An 18750-nucleotide genomic window follows, 5' to 3' on the forward strand; every position below is an offset into this window, starting at 1 on the left:
GAGTATTTCTTAATTTAATATGTATGACTCTTCTTTCACAGGAGTGCTACATTTTGAGTAGGATATAAAATGTATTTTAGGATTCATATTGTGAATCATAGTGTGAATATTCATAGTGTGAATGTGGCTACATGATGCATTGCTTAGGAGAATAAAACTTGCTGCAGCTAAGAGAAATATTTAATGTCAGTAATTTAATGATACCTGGAGAGAATGTGTACTGAAACAAAGGGGAAACTTGGCCTTGTGGAGAGCCTACTTGGAGCAGTAAACTTTGTTGTACAGCCACACAAGGAGTGACCAAATGCAAAGTGTGATAATTAGTTCTTTCAAGGTTCCAGGTCGATCTTTTAAAAAAAGTATTTGCATTTTAATAATCCCTTTTGGGTGATGTCCAGAATTTTGTATTTCATAAGTGTATTAGTAACTCAAAAGGGATTCTAAAACACTGTTTTATTATTATTTTTTAAATAAATTTATTTTTTATTGGTGTTCAGTTTACCAACATACAGAATAACACCCAGTGCTCATCCCATCAAGTGCCCCCCTCAGTGCCTGTCACCCATTCACCCCCACCCCCTGCCCTCCTCCCCTTCCACCACCCCTAGTTCATAAAACACTGTTTTAAATCTTAAATTGTCTTGCACTTTGTACTTGTTTTGTTATATCTTTGTCTTACCTTGACTGTAGGGTGATTTCAAGGCAAGCCCTGTTGAGGCAGTTCCCATCCAGGGAAAGTGATTATTTTTGTAAACATTGAATAAGTAAGTGCTTTAAATATTGAGGTAGCTTCTTTGAGGGAAAATCACAGTGGAGTATTAAGGGTAGGATGTCTAGGGTGAATACATTGTCATGGAGCCTGATAGATAATGACTTGCTCTTGTAGCCATGTGGCATCCGAAGGTCCTGCCTGGCTTCTTGCTTCCCATTCTCAAGCACTTAATTTGTTGAGTGGGATATCAGAAACACTTTCTGAGGAATTACTTGTTTAGGGACTCTTGCTGGATTCTGCTTTGAATTTCTGCATGGCAGTTGTGACAAATGTGAGAAATTAAATACAAATATTTAATTTGAGTTTGGGGCACCTGGGTGGCTCAGTGGTTGAGCGTCTGCCTTCAGCTGAGGTCATGATCCCGGGGTCCTGGAATTGAGTCCCACATGGGCTCCCCAGAGGAAGCCTACTTCTCCCTCTGCCTATGTCTCTGCCTCTGTGTGTGTGTCTCATGAATAAATAAATACAATCTTTAAAAAAATAATAATTTTCTGAGTTTTTCCAAACCCCAATTTCACAAATTATAGAAACTATTGTTAGCAGTAAGAGTCTAAATTTAAGGAGGGACAGGTAATGCAATCCCTGTTTTCCAGGATGGAAAAACTGAGGCCCAGAAGATTAAAGAGCAAGCTAGAGATCGCAATGCAAGACACTGGTACACCTGGGAATTGGATCTGGGTCTTGTGACTCCTGTGTAGTGTCTGATATATTGCAGGAAGATGATACTGAAGGTCTTCTTTTCAGTCTGAGTCTTTTTCTTGGCATGTAAATTCAAGGTACAATGCATTGCCTTCAGTCATTGGATGAAACATTGTACTGAGAAACATGAAGGCACTTGCCAAAAGATGTACAATGACTGCCTGGAAATACAGACTGCCAACTATATGCCAAGAGAAAAATAAACAAAGTGTTCTATTTGGGTTTATAGAGAGGAAGTATCTCTAATGCCTTAGTTCTTCAAGTCCTGTGGAGAAGCAGTAGTCATACATAGGAGCACAGTTCCCTTTGTGTTTGTCTAAACCTACAAGAGGAGAAGCAAATGATTTTTGGCAGTCTGGCTATGAGCAGGCTATGTGTCATCTAATAGATGTGGAGTTCTGGGTTCTTTTTGTCTGCTTTGGGATATAATTTAGCAGCAGTATCTAATTAATTAATTAATATATAAACCAAAGGACTGTTTGTTTGTCTGATAGTGCTCAAGGGAGATCTGGGATGCTTGGGGGAGGGATATGAAAGGAGAGATGGGAGAGTGGATCACAGTGGCTTACTAGGACATGAAATAAAAGTCATAAAAACCTTGTTAACCAGGAGAGATGGGAGCTATCTGGAGGCTATTTGCCATGACTGACAGAGGAGATCTTAAAAAAAAAAAAAAAAAAAAAGACTGAGGCCGACAAGAGGCTAAGAAGGAAATCTCAAAATTTTTGACTCATCTAAAAAATCTATGGGTTTCGGGACGCCTGGGTGGCTCAGTGGTTGAGCATCTGCCTTTGGCTCAGCGTGTGATTCTGGAGTCCGGGGATTGAGTCCTACATCAGGCTTCCTCCATGGAGCCTGCTTCTCCCTCTGCCTGTGTCTCTGCCTTGCCTCTCTCTCTGTGTTTCTCATGAATAAATAAAATATTTAAAAAAACTATGAATTTCTAGATCTCTTAGTTCACCTCCATTGTCACTGAGTTTAGTTTTCCTTAGGCTATGGTAATAAGCCTGGGTGGGTTATTCATATATGTGTATATTCACTTTCTCGCAGCTGTGGAAAGAACTGTGGAATCAAACATCCTATGTTATGTGAGGAAAGAGAAGTCACTACTGGCCAAATGAGAAACCATAGGAGAGCACAGATGGGACTTGTAGGTTCACATGTGTGAGGAGAAGATGGTGCTCTGATGCTTCAGTGCCTGGGGCAGGGTGTTGAAACAGCTCTTCTTTATTTTTTATTTTATTATTTTTTTTAAATTTTTTATTTTATTTTATTTATTTATGATAGCCACACAGTGAGAGAGAGAGAGAGGCAGAGACACAGGCAGAGGGAGAAGCAGGCTCCATGCACCGGGAGCCCGACGTGGGATTCGATCCCGGGTCTCCAGGATCATGCCCTGGGCCAAAGGCAGGCACTAAACCGCTGCGCCACCCAGGGATCCCACAGCTCTTCTTTAAAAGGAATATATTTGGGGGAGCCCAGGTGGCTCAGTGGTTTAGCACTGCCTTCAGCCCAGGGCGTGATCCTGGAGTTCCGGGATCGAGTCCCACACCAGGCTCCCTGCATGGAGCCTGCTTCTCTCTCTGCCTCTCTCTCTCTCTCTCTGTGTCTCATGAATAAATAAATAAATAATCTTTAAAAAATAAAGGGAATATACGTTCAAGGGGTAAATGTTATTTGGGATATACAGGAATTGCCCTATGTGATTTGTATGTACTTGTATGTGGCTTAACCAAATTGGTTTTGTTTTCTTGTGTAGTTTGAATTTTTTAGATAAATTTGAATCAAACTGGAGTCCTGTTTGCCTCATTACTTACCTTTGGGGCACTGGTTCTGCCCCTTCCTCATTGTGGCATCCAGAGTTCAAGCTGTTAACCATTATACCATGAATAATCCTCGTCATCATAATAACAGCATAGAAAACAATAATAGTATATATGCCAGGTACTGTTCTAAAAGTTTGACACGTATTATCTCATTTAATCCCTTCACCACCGCCTTGTGAGGTAGGCACTATTATCTCAGCCCTACAGAAAATTACTTTCTTGAACCCTCACCTCTGTACTATTCTATGCTTTTTTCCTCCACCTCCTCTTACTTATTTGTCCATTCATTCTGCATCCCAGTTTTTCCTCTGTACCACTGTATACATTTTATTTGGCAGAGGAGGAAGACTATTCCTGCCTGACAAAAGAATAGCATGAACAAAGTAATGGAAAAATAAAAGTGTATGGTGTGTTTTCAAGGAGTGACCAGCAATTATCTGGTATAGAGGATACTTGAGGGACAGTAGTAGGAGGTGAAACTAAAAATAAAGGACCCTGTGAACAAACTGTAGAGGCCTTTGAAAGGAATGCGGGTGTGTGTGTGTGTGTGTTAACTATGGGAGTGTTAGTAAATGTGTTTCATTGGGTAACTCTGGTTAGAGAATGGGTTAGAGAGGGATAAACAGCTTAGGATTCAGTTACATTGGCCTGGGTGAGAGGGGCTGGAGTTGAACTGTGGCTGAGAAGAAGAGGAACCATTTTGACATTTTGGAGACAGAATCAATAGGATTTTGGTTATTGAAATGGAAGTTTTTTTATTTTTTTAACATTTTTATTTTTTTAATTTTTATTTATTTATTTATTTATTTTTATTTATGATAGTCACACACACACACAGAGAGAGAGAGAGAGAGAGGCAGAGACACAGGCAGAGGGAGAAGCAGGCTCCATGCACCGGGAGCCCGACGTGGGACTCGATCCCGGGTCTCCAGGATCGCGCCCTGGGCCAAAGGCAGGCGCTAAACCGCTGTGCCACCCAGGGATCCCGAAATGGAAGTTTTTATGAGAAAAAATGATAGAGAACAAAGCCTTTTGATGTTTAGAAAGAAAGACATGCTTCCTGAAAAAAATGCAAATTAACACAGAAAAGTACAAAGGAAATATCACCATAGTCTTAGCATCCAGAGATAAACATTTTAACATGTTGGTGTACATTCTTTCACACATTTGTCTGTGTATTTATGAACATCTGTTTACGTGTTTTTTTTCCTCCGATTTTATTTTGGTAAAATACACATAAAATTTACCACCTTAACCATTTTTTAAAGTGAACTCTACAGCTGATGTTAGGCTCAAATTCAGACCCTGAAATCAAGAGTTACATGCTGTACTGACTGAGCCAGCCAGGCACTTCTATCTTAACCATTTTTAAGTGTACAGTTCAGTGGTATTAAATACATTTGTAATGCCGTTGTAACCATCATCACCATCTACGTCCATAATTCTTTTTTTTTTATGTCCGTAATTCTTTTCGTCTTGTAAAATTGAAACTCTATACTCATTAAACAATACCTCCCCATTCCTCCTTTTTCCCAGCCCTTGGTAACCACCATTCTACTTTCTATGTCTATGATTTTGACTGTTCTTAAGTACCGCACATAAGTAGAATCATACAATATCTGTCTCTTTTGTGACTGGCTTATTTTACTTAGCATAATGTCCTCAAGGTTCATCCATGTGTGTATGTTTTTACATAAATTGACTCATATTTCATATTATTATTATTTGTTTACATTTCATATTATTCTGTATCCGCTCCCCCCCCAACAATATGTTATGGATATCTTTATGTGTTAATGTATGTACATCAGTGGTCTCAATCTGGGGTCATTTTGCCCCCCCCCAGGGCACATTTGCAATTTCTGGAGACATTTTTGGTTGTAAAAACTGGGGAGGAGGTAATTGTAATAGTAATTGTTGAAGTATTATAGATTTATACAAGAGTTTCAAAGATAGTACAGAAAGTTCTTGTATATCCTTCACCTAGCTTCTAAAATTAGCATCTTAGGGATGCCTGGGTGGCTCAGCGGTTGAGTGTTTGCCTTTGTTTGCCTCAGGGCATGATCCCGGAGTCTCGGGATTGAGTCCCACATTGGGTTCATTGTGTGGAGTCTGCTTCTCCCTCTGCTTCTCTCTTTATCTCTCATGAATAAATAATAAATAAATAAATAAATAAGATCTTTAAAAAAAATAAAATTAGGGATCCCTGGGTGGCACAGTGGTTTGGCGCCTGCCTTTGGCCCAGGGCGCGATCCTGGAGACCCGGGATCGAATCCCACGTCGGGCTCCCGGTGCATGGAGCCTGCTTCTCCCTCTGCCTGTGTCTCTCTCTCTCTGTGTGACTATCATAAATAAATAAAAATTAAAAAAAATAAAATAAAATTAGCAGCTTCTATCATCTTGGTACGTTTGTCAAAATTAATAAATTGACATAGGTATAGTATTGTTAACTGTAGATTTGTTTGGATTTCATCAGTTTTTCTACTAATATCTTCTGTTTCAGGATCCCATCTAGGGTCCCACATTGCCTTTAGTCATCTTGTATCCTTGGGCTTCTCCAATCTGTAAGTTTCTCAGGCTTTTCCAGTATATGACTTTGATACTTTTGAAGGGTACTGGTCAGATATTCTGTAGAATGTTACTTAATTTGAGTTTGTCTAATGGTTTCTCATTATTACACTGGCATTACAGATTTTAGGAAAGCACAGCACAGAGGTGAAGTACCCTTTTCATTACATTGTATCAGGGTATGATGTCAACATGACTTAATTCTGGTGATGTTAATCTTGATCATTTGATTTGGGTTGTGTCTGCCAGATTTTGCCACTGTAAAGTCCTTTTCTATACTCTGTTTGTTAGAAATGAGTTGTTAGGGGCCCTGGGTGGCTCAGTCAGTTAAATGTCTGCCTTTGGCTCAGGTCAGGCAGGATCCCAGGATCCCAGAATTGAGCTTCACATCGGGCTCCCTGCTCTGAGGGGAGCCGGCTTCTCCCTCTGCCTGCAGCTCCCCCTGCTTGTGCTCTCTTTGTCTCTGTCAAATGAATAAACAAAATCTTTGAGAGGAAAAAAAAAAATGAGTTGCTAAGTCCAGCCAATTTTGAAGGGGAGGGGATTTAACCTTTATATCCTGGAGGGAGGGATATCAAAGAATGTGTGGACAAACATTAAAAGCATCTCCAATGATTAATAAGTATTTTAGGGGAGATACTTTGAGACAGTGTAGATATCCAGTGTCTTAAAGTTTCACTCACTAATTTTAGCATTTATCAGTGCATTATTCCTGCTGCAATTACTATGATAATTTCCTTTATTCCTTCTACATTTATGAATTATAATTATTCTGGAATAATTTGTCCTTTCTTCACTATTTACATCATTTACTTATATCCATATGGATATTCTTTGGGTTATAGTTCAATACTATGTTATTTATTTTATTGCTCAAATTATTTCAAACTTTGATTATTGGGTGCTCTTTCACATTAACTCTTGTGTCCTTTTGGCATGCTCCCATCTTTGTTTTTTAGCACTTTCTTTCTGGAACTACAAGACGCTCTCAGCTTGTATTTGTCCTGCCCCACCCCAGAATCAGCCATTTCTCCAAGGAGCCCTGGTTTTTGTTTTGTTTTGTTTTTAATTGGTGAATGTCTTTTTGTTTGTTTATTTTGCTTTATTTTGGGTTTTGGTGAATGGTATTTAGGAACCAAAATCTGGATGCTGGGTATGCTTGTTGCAACTGGGATATCATTGCTTCTTGTCCCTTCAGTGGAAAAAGCTAGGACATGAATATGCACACTTATTCCATGTATACATAGTATCTATGTTTATATCTGTATCTGCATATATGTGAAAATAAACATGGGCTTATATGGATATCTCTGACTCTATTCTGGCATTTCTGGCATCCATGGGCTTATAATATCTCTGACTCTATTCTGGCATTTCAGAAAATTATTCTCATTTTAGTGTTCCCTTCCTTGCCTATTTGTGACTTCTTTCTCAGAGAGTAAGAAGTTTGGCTCTCATTGTGTATAATATATTTACTTATATGTGCAACCTGTATTGTAGTTTCATTAGTTACTTGTGTGAGAAACAGATTTACCAACTAGGTATAATTGTGTGCAGTCATTTTGTTCATATTAGCCTTAGAGTATCCAGTCATAACAATGTAACAATTACAGTTACTTAGGTAAGCTTTTTTCCCCTCCACTGACCTTTGGTGAGGTTATGCCATATACATTTGTAATACAGGTAGATTCATTTGTTGCAGTCTGCATTCTATCCTGGGTTCCCCAGACATTCTGGTTATTTTTTTAAGAATTGCATACAGTAAAGTGCATTCTTTGTTGAGTATGTTTTTATGGGTTTTGACAAATACAGAGTCAGGTGTCTACCAGTACAGTACCAAAGTGAACAGCTCCATCACTCTAAAAATTGCCTTGTGTGGCCTCTGTAGTCAGCTCTTTTCTACCTGCCTCAACTTTCAGCAACCACTGTTTTCCATCCCCATGGTTTTGCCTTTTCCAGAATGTAATGTACATGGAGTCATACAATATGCACCCGTTGGGAACTGACTTTTTCACTAGCAAAGTACATTTTAAATTCTCCCATGTTGTTGCATGAGTCCATTAATCTTTATTGCTGAGTGTCCTGCCATTGTTTGGATGTACTGTAGTATGCCCATTCACCAATGAGAGGACAATCGGGGTTTCCAGTGTTGTTTTTTTTTTTTTTTTTTTAATTTTTTTTGGGGGGGTTTCCAGTTTTTAGCACTTTTTGCTGCTGTAGACATTCATGTGCTGATGATTTAACTTTAAAAACTATAAAGTTTTTCCAAAATGGCTATTCAGTGAATGAGAATTTCTGTTCCTCTGCATTCTCTCCAGGATTTGGTACTCTTTTTTTTTTTTTTTTTTTTTTTTTAAAGCAATTCTGATAGGTGTGTACTGGTATCTCATGGTGGTCAATTTACATTTCTCTAAAGGCTAATGATGTTGAGCATCTTTTCATATGCTTATTTGCCATCTGTGTATCTTTGAAGTGTCTGTTGGATCTTTTGGGGGTGTGTTTGTCTCATTCTTGACTTTTAAGAGTTCTTTATATATCCTCGATACAAATCCTTTACCAGTTACGTTATTATTATTATTTTTTTAAGATTTTATTTATTCATGAGAGACACATAGAGAGAGGCGGAGAAGCAGGCTCCATGCAGGGAGCCCAACATGGGACTCGATCCCAGGTCTCCAGGATCATGCCCTGGGCCAAAGGCAGGCGCTAAACTGCTGAGCCACCCGGGCTGCCCTCAGATATGTTATTTGCAAATATCTTCTTCTTTTTTTTTATTTTTTTTTTATTTTTATTTATTTATGATGGTCACACAGAGAGAGAGAGAGAGAGAGAGGCAGAGACACAGGCAGAGGGAGAAACAGGCTCCATGCACCGGGAGCCCGACGTGGGATTCAATCCCGGGTCTCCAGGATCGCGCCCTGGGCCAAAGGCAGGCGCTAAACCTCTGCGCCACCCAGGGATCCCCTGCAAATATCTTCTGCTCTGTGTTTTTTTTTTTTTTTTTTTCTTCATTTCCTTCACAGTGTCTTTCACGGAACAAAAGTTTTAAATTTTCATAAAGTCCAATTTATCGGTTTTTTTCTTTTATGGATTGTGTCTTTGGTTTCCTATCCTAAATTTGCCAAACCCAAGGTCATGCAGATTTTTTCACCATTTTTTTAAAAGAAGTTTTATTTTTAAAAAGTTTTTTTTTCTGTTTTTTTTTTTTTTTTTTAAGATTTTTTATTTATTAGGATCAGAGAGAAAGAGAGAGAGAAACAGGCAGAGGGAGAAGCAAGCTCCATGCAGGGAGCCTGATGTGAGACTCGATCCCAGGTCTCTAGGATCATGCCGTGGACTGAAGGTGGCACTAAACCGCTGAGCCACGGGGGCTGCCCCAAAAAAGAAAAGTTTTATACTGCAGTTTACATTTATGTTGCATTTTACATTTAGGTCTGTGAGCTGGTTTGAATTAATTTTTGTATAAGGTATGAGATATAGATGTCCAGTTATGCCAACACTGTTTTAGAGAGGCTATCCTTTCTCCATTAAATTGCATTCGTACTTTTGTCAAAAGCTAGTTTATGTTTGTGCAGGTCTATTTCTGGGCTACATTTTGTTCCATTGATCTGTGTCTAGTCTTTTGCCAATATTGCATTGTCTTGATTACTGTGGCTTTATAATAAGTCTTAGAATTGGATAGTGTAAGCTCTCCAACTTTCTGCTTTGTTGTTTTTAATCCCTGTGTAGTCTATTTTATAGGCATATCGTAATTAGCTAGGTTTCTACTGAAGGACATTTAGAGGGTTGTTTTTTGCTATAATAAATGATGCTGAGATGAACATCTTCACACATACATCTATTTGAACTGTGTGATTCTCTCTCCAGGATAAATGCCTAGGGGGACACCTGGGTTGCTCAGTGGTTGAGCCTCTGCCTTTGGCTCAGAGCGTGATCCTGGAGTCCCAGGATTGAGTCCCATGTTGTGCTCCCTGCATGGAGCCTGTTTCTCCCTTTGCCTGTGTCTCTGCCTCTCTTTGTGTGTGTCTCATGAATAAATAAAATCTTTAAAAAAAAAAAAAGAAAGAAAGAAAAGAAATCTCCCTGCCTTAAAAAAAAAAAAAAAGTTAAATTCGTAGGATGGAAACACTGGATAAAAAAGATGCACATAGCACCTTTTTTTCTCCCTTCTTCCAATTTTCTAAGATTATTAGAGGTTATACTTATTTTATATTGTTTTTCCTACTGAGATGAAATTCACATAACATCAGCCACTTTATTTTTATAAAGATTCATTTATTTATTTGAGAGAGAGCGAGGGAGAGGGAGAAGCAGACTCCAAGCTGAGCAGGGAGCCTGATGAGGGGCTCAATTCCAGGATGCTAGGATCATGACCTGAGTTGAAGGCAGATGCTTAACTGAGTGAGCCCCCAGGTGCTCCAGCATCGGCCATTTTAAGGTGAAGGATTCAGGAGTATCTGGTTGGCTTGATCAGTAGTGCATGCGACTGCTGATTTCAAGGTTATTAGTTTGAGCCCCATGTTGGGTGTAGAGATTACTTAAAATCTTTAAAGTAGAACAATCCAGGAGCACCTGAATGGCTCAGTTGGTTAAGTGTCTGCCTTCAGCTCAGGTCATGATCCCGGGGTCGTGTGGAGCCCTGCATTGGGGCCCTGCTCAGGGGGTAGCCTGCTTCCCCTCCACCCACCCACCCTGCGGCACCCCCTGCTTATACTCTGTCTCGCTCTCAAATGAATAAATACAATCTTTAAAAAAAAAAAAAAAAGGCGAAGTGATTCAGTGGCATTTAGTATGTTCATGGTGGTACAACCACTACCTCTTTCTAGTTCCAAAATATTTCCACTACCCCAAAAGAAAACCCTATCCCCATTAAGCATTTATTCTGCATTTCTCTAAGCATTTACTCCCTCATTCCCCTCATTCCCCCCATTCTCCGCCCCCCCCCCCCCCCATCCCAAGCCCCTGGCAACCACTAGTTTGCTTTCTGTCTCTAGGGATTGTACCTATTCTGGATATTTCATATAAATGGAATCATATAATTTGTGACCTTTGTGTCTGGCTTCTCTCACATTTATTGTAGGCATGTATTGGTACTTTATTTCTTTTTATGGTTGAGTAATTTTCCATTGTATGTATAGATCACAATTTGTCCCATCTGTTGATGGGCATTAGAACCTTAGGCTGTTATAAATAGTGTTGCTCTGAACATGTACATCTACTTGTTTATCTGTTTTCATTTATTTTGGGCATATATAGGAGTAGAATTGTTGGGTCATATGATAATTCTGTGTCTAACTTTTTAGGGAATTGCCAAACTGTTTTTACACAATGGCTATACTATTTTACATTCTTTCTTTTTTAAAAGATTTTATTTATTTATTCATGAGAGACAGAGAGAGAGGGGCAGAGACACAAGCAGAGGGAGAAGCAGGCTCCCTGTGGGGAGCCTAATGTGGGACTCTATCCTAGGACCTCAGAATCCCGACCTTAGCCGAAGGCAGACATTCAACTACTGAGCCACCCAGGTGCCCCCTATTTTACATTCTTACCAGTGATATATAAGGGTACCAATTTCTTTACCTCTTCTCCAATGTTTATCATTTTCCTTTTTTTTTGTTTTTGTTTCCTTAATATAGCCATCCTAGTAGGTGTAAAAATGGTATGGTATGGTTTTAGAGTTTTGATTTACGTTTTCCTAGTGGCCATTTGTATATCTTTGGAGAAATACCTATTTAAGTCCTGTGCTCATTTTTATTTTTTTAAAGATTTTATTTGAGGAAGAGTGCAAGAGAGCACACAAACAGGGGGAGGGGCAAAAGAGACAAGTAGACTCCCCACTGAGCAGGGAGCCCCACAAGGGCTCTATCCCAGGACCAGAGCCAAAGTCAGATGCTTAACCAACTGAGCTACCCAAGGTGCCCCTGCACATTACATTTTGATATGTATTGCCAGACTGCTTTCAAGAAAGTTTGTACCAGTGGTAAGTCTGTTTTCCTTCACTCTTGCAATTCTATGTATTACCTATCTTTTTGTTGTTGTCAGTTTGGTAAATGAGAAGTGAATTTCATCTTAATTTCATTTCTTAGGTTGTCTTTTCAAGGGTGCATTAGCTATTTGTGTTTTTCTTTTTTGAATGTCCTGTGTTGTGTCTACTTCTATATAATCCTTTTCTTTTTTTTTTTTTTTTTAAGATTTTATTTATTTATTCATGAGAGAGGCAGACACCTAGGCAGGGAGAGAAGCAGGCTCCATGCAGGGAGCCCGATGTGGGACTTGATCCTGGGACTCCAGGATCATGCCCTGGGCCAAAGGCAGGCACTAAACCGCTGAGCCACCCAGGTGTCCCCTATATACTCCTTTTAATTTTTCATTTTGTGTTTATTGATTTCTAAGAGGTTTTATGTATTGTAAGTTTTTTTTTTTTTTTTTTTTTTTTATGATAGTCACAGAGAGAGAGAGGCAGAGACACAGGCAGAGGGAGAAGCAGGCTCCATGCACCAGGAGCCCGAGGTGGGATTCTTTCCCGGGTCTCCAGGATCGCGCCCTGGGCCAACGGCAGGTGCTAAACCGCTGCGCCACCCAGGGATCCCTGTATTGTAAGTTTTAATCCTTGGTGCAGTCTCATGTGTTGGAAGTATTTTTTCAGTTGGTCATCTGTCTTTTGATTTATATGACTTTTTTTGTCATATAAATGTTATATTTTTTTTGAAGATTTTTATTTATTTATTCATGATAGGAACACAGAAAGAGGCAGAGTCACAGAATGAGGGAGAAACAGGCTCCCCACAGGGAGCGAGATGGACTAGATTCCCTCACCGGGATCACACTCTGAGTCAGAGGGATCACACTCTGAGACACTAAACCACCAAGCCATCCAGGTGTCCCAATATAAATGTTTTAAATTTGTATATTCTTATATACGTTTTAGGAGTATAAAAATTTAATATTCTTTTAGAGAATGCTATAGCGGTGTCTGGCTGTCTCAGTTGGTAAAGCCTGTGACTCTTGATCTTGGGTTGTGACTTTGAGCCTCACGTTGGGTGTAGAACTTGCTTTAAAAGATGAGAATGTAAAAAAAAAAATGATGAGAATGATATAATAGATTTATAATTTATTGAACTATTGGAACTTACAGATGTGTGTAAAAAATGTTGATGCTCTAGCGTAAATGAAGGTATACCCAAGGCCTCTTTGCCTTTGCTGTGTCTGTTGCTCTTCCCTTGCAGTCCCCTATACATAATGTAACTGCAGCTGAAGTATGGGATTCTGCATTGTCCAGGCTGGTAGCTACCCAGCTACCCAATCAGCAACTTTACTCTCCTTTTCTGGGGTTTACATCTTGCTAGTGCCTCACACAATACTTACAACATTGGTTCTCACTCTCAAGTGCACATTCCAGTCACCTGGAGAGCATGAAAAAAACAGATTTATAGTATTTGGTAAGTGTCTATTGATTAGAATTAGATGATTTGCCTAACTTTTCAGGTGCTGATATTCTTCATAATTTACAGTCTTATTCCGAGGTCTTCATTTAGCCTCTTGAGCCTGGTAGACAGTTTTATTTACTGGGAAAACTGGGTTTTAGTCCTAGCTTTGCCACTAACTCACTGTATCTATAACCTGGGACAAGGTACTGTCCTCTCTGGGCTTTAGTTTCCTCTTTGGGTATATTAGGGAGGGGAACTGATTAGATTAGATCAGGGATGGGCAGCTTTTTTCTATTAAGGTCCAGATAGGCTCTGTGGGTCATATGGTGTCTGTCTGTCACAGTGTCTAAAGCTCCTTTTAGTTCTGGCATTTTGTGGTTCTCTTCTTTCAAACCCTAGCAAGGGGTCTCACCTAGAAGAACCAAGGAAAGTCTTGTTTAACTACCACCAGTTAAATATAGGTAATACCAAGCCTTATATAGTGCTTACAGTTTGCCTGCTACTCTTCTAAATATTTCACCTATATTAACTCTAATCTTCAGAATAACCCAGTGAGGAGTGTAGGTGCTATTATCATCCCCATTTTATAGATTAGAAAACGAGACACAACGAAAAATTAAATACTTAATTAACTGCAAAATGAAGTTGGATAGTAAAGCCAGAATTTGAACCCAGGCATAGCTCCATTATACTTTATTGCCTCTCCCTAACTTAGACATAGACCTCCAAATAATATATACTCTATCATAAGGATCTTTTTTTTCTATTTTTTTTATTTTTATTTATTTATGATAGTCACAGAGAGAGAGAGAGAGAGAGAGAGGCAGAGACATAGGCAGAGGGAGAAGCAGGCTCCATGCACCGGGAGCCCGATGTGGGATTCGATCCCGGGTCTCCAAGATCGCGCCCTGGGCCAAAGGCAGGCGCCAAACCGCTGCGCCACCCAGGGATCCCCTATCATAAGGATCTTAAGTAAAATGTTATTGAAACCCTCAAAAGTGGGCCAATATTGAGGCTATAAAAGTGGCCATGAGAGGAACTTTATTAATAATTTTATTTTCTTAAAAGAGCCCTTGTTTCTGTCCCAGCATTATAGTCACATGGCATTGTCTTTTTAGTTATTTTTAGTATTCTTATCATTTACTTTTCAGAACCATGAGGGGGTTCACTGAATGGAAGCAGTCTTCTCCTCGGTTTCTGGAATTTAATTTCACCTTAATAAGAGTTTATTACTTCAAGCAAGCAAACAGATCAGAGTCAAATGGGGATAAAAATTCTACTGGTAAGAGACAGCAGAAACAGCTTGTGCTATAAGCAGAGTATCCAGGCTTTAGTTGTATCTCTACTGCCAGTCAGTTATATGTCTAGGGAAGCTTTCTGAGCCTCCATATTCTCAAGTATAAAATTTCAGGTGATTGGACTAGGTGGATGATCTCTGAATTTCCTTAAATCCATGCTTCCCCAGAGTTTACAGGTGGACCTCTAAGCAGCCACTGCAGAGGCTCTCCATTGCAGAGTTTCTCAGGCTTTAACTTAAAAGTTATGTGCCATTTTTTAAAAAGATTTTATTCATTTATTAATAAGAGACACAGAGAGGGAGAGAGAAAGAGAGAGGCAGAGACACAGGCAGAGGCAGAAGCAAGCTCCATGAAGGGAGCCGGACATGGGCCTCGATCCCGGGTCTCCAGGATCAGGCCCTGGGATGAAGGCAGTGCTAAACCGCTGAGCCACCCTGGCTGCCCCATTATGTGCCAGTTTTGCATTCTCTACCCTGATCTGTCTGTCTGTATTTATTTATTTATTTATTTTAATTTATTTTTATTTATTTATGATAGACATAGAGAAAGAGAGAGAGAGGCAGAGACACAGGCAGAGGAGAGGGAGAAGCAGGCTCCATGCTGGGAGTCCGACTCAGGACTCGATCCCGGGACTCCAGGATCGCGCCCTGGGCCAAAGGCAGGCGGGAAACCGCTGAGCCACCCAGGGATCCCCTGTCTGTATTTATTTAGATATAAAAATGTTTCAAATTCTTTTTACCATTTAGTTAGATTGATGCTCTCCAGGAATGCATACTTACTATGTATGCGCCTCTTAGTTTGAGAAGCATGGCTTTATATTAAGATTCTAGTCCCTTTCCCTTTTTTTTTTTTTTTTTTTTAAGATTTAATTTTTAAGTAATCTCTACACCCTACATGGGACTCGAACTTACAACCTTGGGATCAAGAGTCCCATGCTCCATTGACTAAGCCAGCCAGGTGTTCCCCCCACCCACCTTTTTTTCTTATATACAGATAGCCATTGGAAGAAGAAAAGTCATGATCTGCACTGCAAATTCCAAAGCACTCCTCTCACCAGACCGACTTTCTCCCACTTTCTGAGCATCTTAGTCTATCTGATTTAGTCAGTATGCCTGCAGTTGAACGTCTGCCAAACAAAGCTAAAAGGAGTAGTTGCCTGATACAATGTTCCTGTAGCTTGCTCATTCTTTCTTAATAAAGTGTAAAATTTTTAAAAAGTCATCTTTTTATTAAGAAAGAAAAGTTAGGCAAGAGGTTGACCTTTTCCCTACTCTGTCCTTTCTCTTCAGTTGAATAATCAAATCCAAACTCCTTTAATCAGAAAGGAAAATCAACTTTCTGGTGTGTGTCAACATCCTTTAAAATTTTTTTTTCCTTTTAGCTTCCATGCCAAAAGTCTTTTTTTCTGAAGTTTGGACTGTTAGAATTAAAGAGGATGTTGGGAATGAGGAACTTGAGGTTCCAGGAAAGAAAGCTCACTTCCCCAAAGTCACAGAGCTAATGTGTATAGAACAGAGATTAGCAACATGGTGGGAAGAGAACAATACGAAGTCAGAAGATGTGGATTCAAAGTTTGCCTCTGCTGCTAACTTGCTGTGTGACTTTGGTCAGGTTACCTAACATGTCTAAGTTTTCATTCCCTCATTGTTAAAGTGGAAGCCAACATAATTTCATAGGGTGTGAAATTTTTTAAGATTTTATTTATTCATGAGAGAGAGAGAGAGAGAGAGAGGCAGAGACAGAGGCAGAGGGAGAAGCAGCCTCCATGCAGGGAGCCTGCTGAGCTGCCTGGGTGTGGACATAAATTGGAGGACTTATACTGTGAGGATAGAAAGATCAGTGAGGAACCCGATGGAATGAGCAGTCTGGTTGGGAAGTCATAAAGCCTTCAATTGGTGTGATGATAGTGAGCATTTTAGGAACTAGTTTGGATAAAAGTGAGAGATTGGAAATGTGGGGAGAGAGATGGATACAGAGGTACTAGGATCACTTCGAGGGTTTTGGTTTGATTATCTCATGGTTCACTCAAGTATGACTGGGACAATAAGGAGTTCAGTTTTGGATATATCAGGTTACAGGTGTCTGGGGTGATGTTGCTGCTGCTGCTAAGGATGATAGCTAACATTTATTGACTGCTTCCAAAAGGCAGGCCCTATTCCATATGCTTTGCTCATATTAATTATTTAATTCTAACCATAACCTTTTGAGGTTAGCTTTAAGATTATCCTCACTTTATAAGTAAGAAATCTGAGGCACAGAGAGGTTAAATAACTTGTCCAAGGTTACATAGCCAGTAATAGTGGAGCCAGGACTTAAATCCAGGCAACCTGGCTCCAGAGTCCTTACTGTTAACAACTTCACTATATTATATGCCTCTCATTGATGATGAAAATGTCCACTAGGCAGTTAAATATACAGGTCTGGCATCAAGAGAGAACTAGATTGCAGATATGGATTTTAGGAGTTAGCACAAAAATGGTTATAGAAGCCATGAGTGTCAGACAGTTCATAGTATAGGAATGACAGGTAGATGCCCTAAAGACAGCCATTTCTCAATATTGTTACCATGAAAGATATTGCTAACAGATCAGGGGTTGGCTTCAGTAAGGAAACTGAGGAAGGGCCAGTGAGATTGGAAGAAAAGTGGGAGAGATTGCTGCCATTGAAACTCCAAAGGAGAATGGATTATGGAGAGAGACTAGTAGTATCAGATTGTTGCTTTTTCCATCATGTGTTTTGAAAGTTTAGTAGAAAAGTGTTGATTTGGCAGCCAGGGTTCATTAGTGATCTCAGAGAGTGGTATCCATGGAGCAGTACAGGGGCAGCCAGCAGAGAAGGTAGGGTGATTGTACTGATTCATAATCCATGATTGTGGTTTTCAAAGCATATGCAATCCATAGAGGCAAGAAAGTGATTGAAGGACTTCAGGATCTAATTTGGATTAGGAAGGAAATGAAGTCCAAAGAAAGAAGGAAAGAAAAACAAACAAGGGAGGGGGGGCAGCTTTTCCTCATGCTTGTAGACAGCACTGTTGGGGAATCAATCTGCACTCAGAGCTCCATGATCTGCCTAGTGCTCAGGATCTTGCTGATGAACATACTCAGTAGGACTACCCTACAGAATAACAGACTAAAGGGATGGAGACTTAAATGAGTAGGATCTTTAGCAGTACACTTAAAGATTTTGGGGAGTTTCTCCAAGGTAAAATTTCTTTGGATCAGGGTTTATCCTCAGGATTATTGACATTTTTGAGCTGGATAATTTTTTTGTTGTGTGTGTGTATGGGGAGAGGGGGGAGTTGTCCTTGCATTGTAGTATGTTTAGCAGCATCCCTGACCTACCCACTAGATAACAGCAGCACGTCCACTCCCGCAGTTGTGACAGCCAAAAATATTTCTAGACATTGCCAAATGTCCCCTAGGGGACAATTTACTTTCAGTTGATAACACACCTCTCGATTCTGCTGGTTTTCCTCTAGGTCTCTGCTGTAAATTTTACTCACCTTCATTAGCGCCTCTGGGCACTTTAGCTTTGTTGGTTTGGAGAGTTCGGGTTATTTTAGTTTTGTGGCCTTTTCCCAAGACATTTTCAATCTGGAAATAAACTCTGATTAGAAGTGAGACAGAAGCATATTTCCTTCTAGTACAGATAAATACCTAGAACATTCATTAAATGGTTAGTGCTTATGAGATTTATAGAAGATGGTTACAGTCAAACTTTAATGTCTCAGAAAGTTTTATACTGTTTATCTCTTTGTAGTATAGTTATTTGTATCTGTATCTCTTGCTAGCCTGGACTCCTTGAGGACAGGGACCCTTTTTAAATCTTTGCATGCCCTAACATCTTGCAGAATACCTGGCACATAGTAGACTCTCAATAAATGTTTGCTAAGATCAGTCAATTATGTTGATAATTGGCTAAGTAGGTTAAACTTGTAATTTTTCAGAGTATTTCAGTTATCAGACCTCACAAAGAGACCAGAACTCCCTTAATATTGACAAAATCTGAATTGTACAGAGAGAAGCATTTTATCCAGTCATTTCTATGTCCACAGATCATAGGTGTCCTCTAGGAGAATAGGAAATGGAACAGAGTGACCTGCTGCCTTTGGAAGGTAACAGATCCTTTAAGTTCTTCCTAGCACCCAGGGCTGTCTATTC

General features: G+C 39.7%; 1 protein-coding gene across 5 annotated transcripts in view; it reads left to right on the plus strand.

Annotated features, from left to right (window-relative positions):
* TRIT1 (tRNA isopentenyltransferase 1) overlaps nt 1–18750 on the plus strand; it is a 57533-nt gene that overhangs the window by 14686 nt on the left and 24097 nt on the right. The window contains exon 2 of one of the 5 annotated variants that reach the window (XM_072771766.1): nt 14444–14574. The exons of the other annotated variants lie outside the window; for them this stretch is intronic. Coding sequence (XP_072627867.1) covers nt 14554–14574 — 21 coding nt within the window. The 5' untranslated portion in view covers nt 14444–14553. The remainder of the gene's footprint in view (nt 1–14443; nt 14575–18750) is intronic. 5 annotated transcript variants of the gene reach the window in all.

Source organism: Canis lupus, chromosome 13 (genome assembly GCF_048164855.1).
Source record: "Canis lupus baileyi chromosome 13, mCanLup2.hap1, whole genome shotgun sequence".
Taxonomy (NCBI): Eukaryota; Metazoa; Chordata; class Mammalia; order Carnivora; family Canidae; genus Canis; species Canis lupus.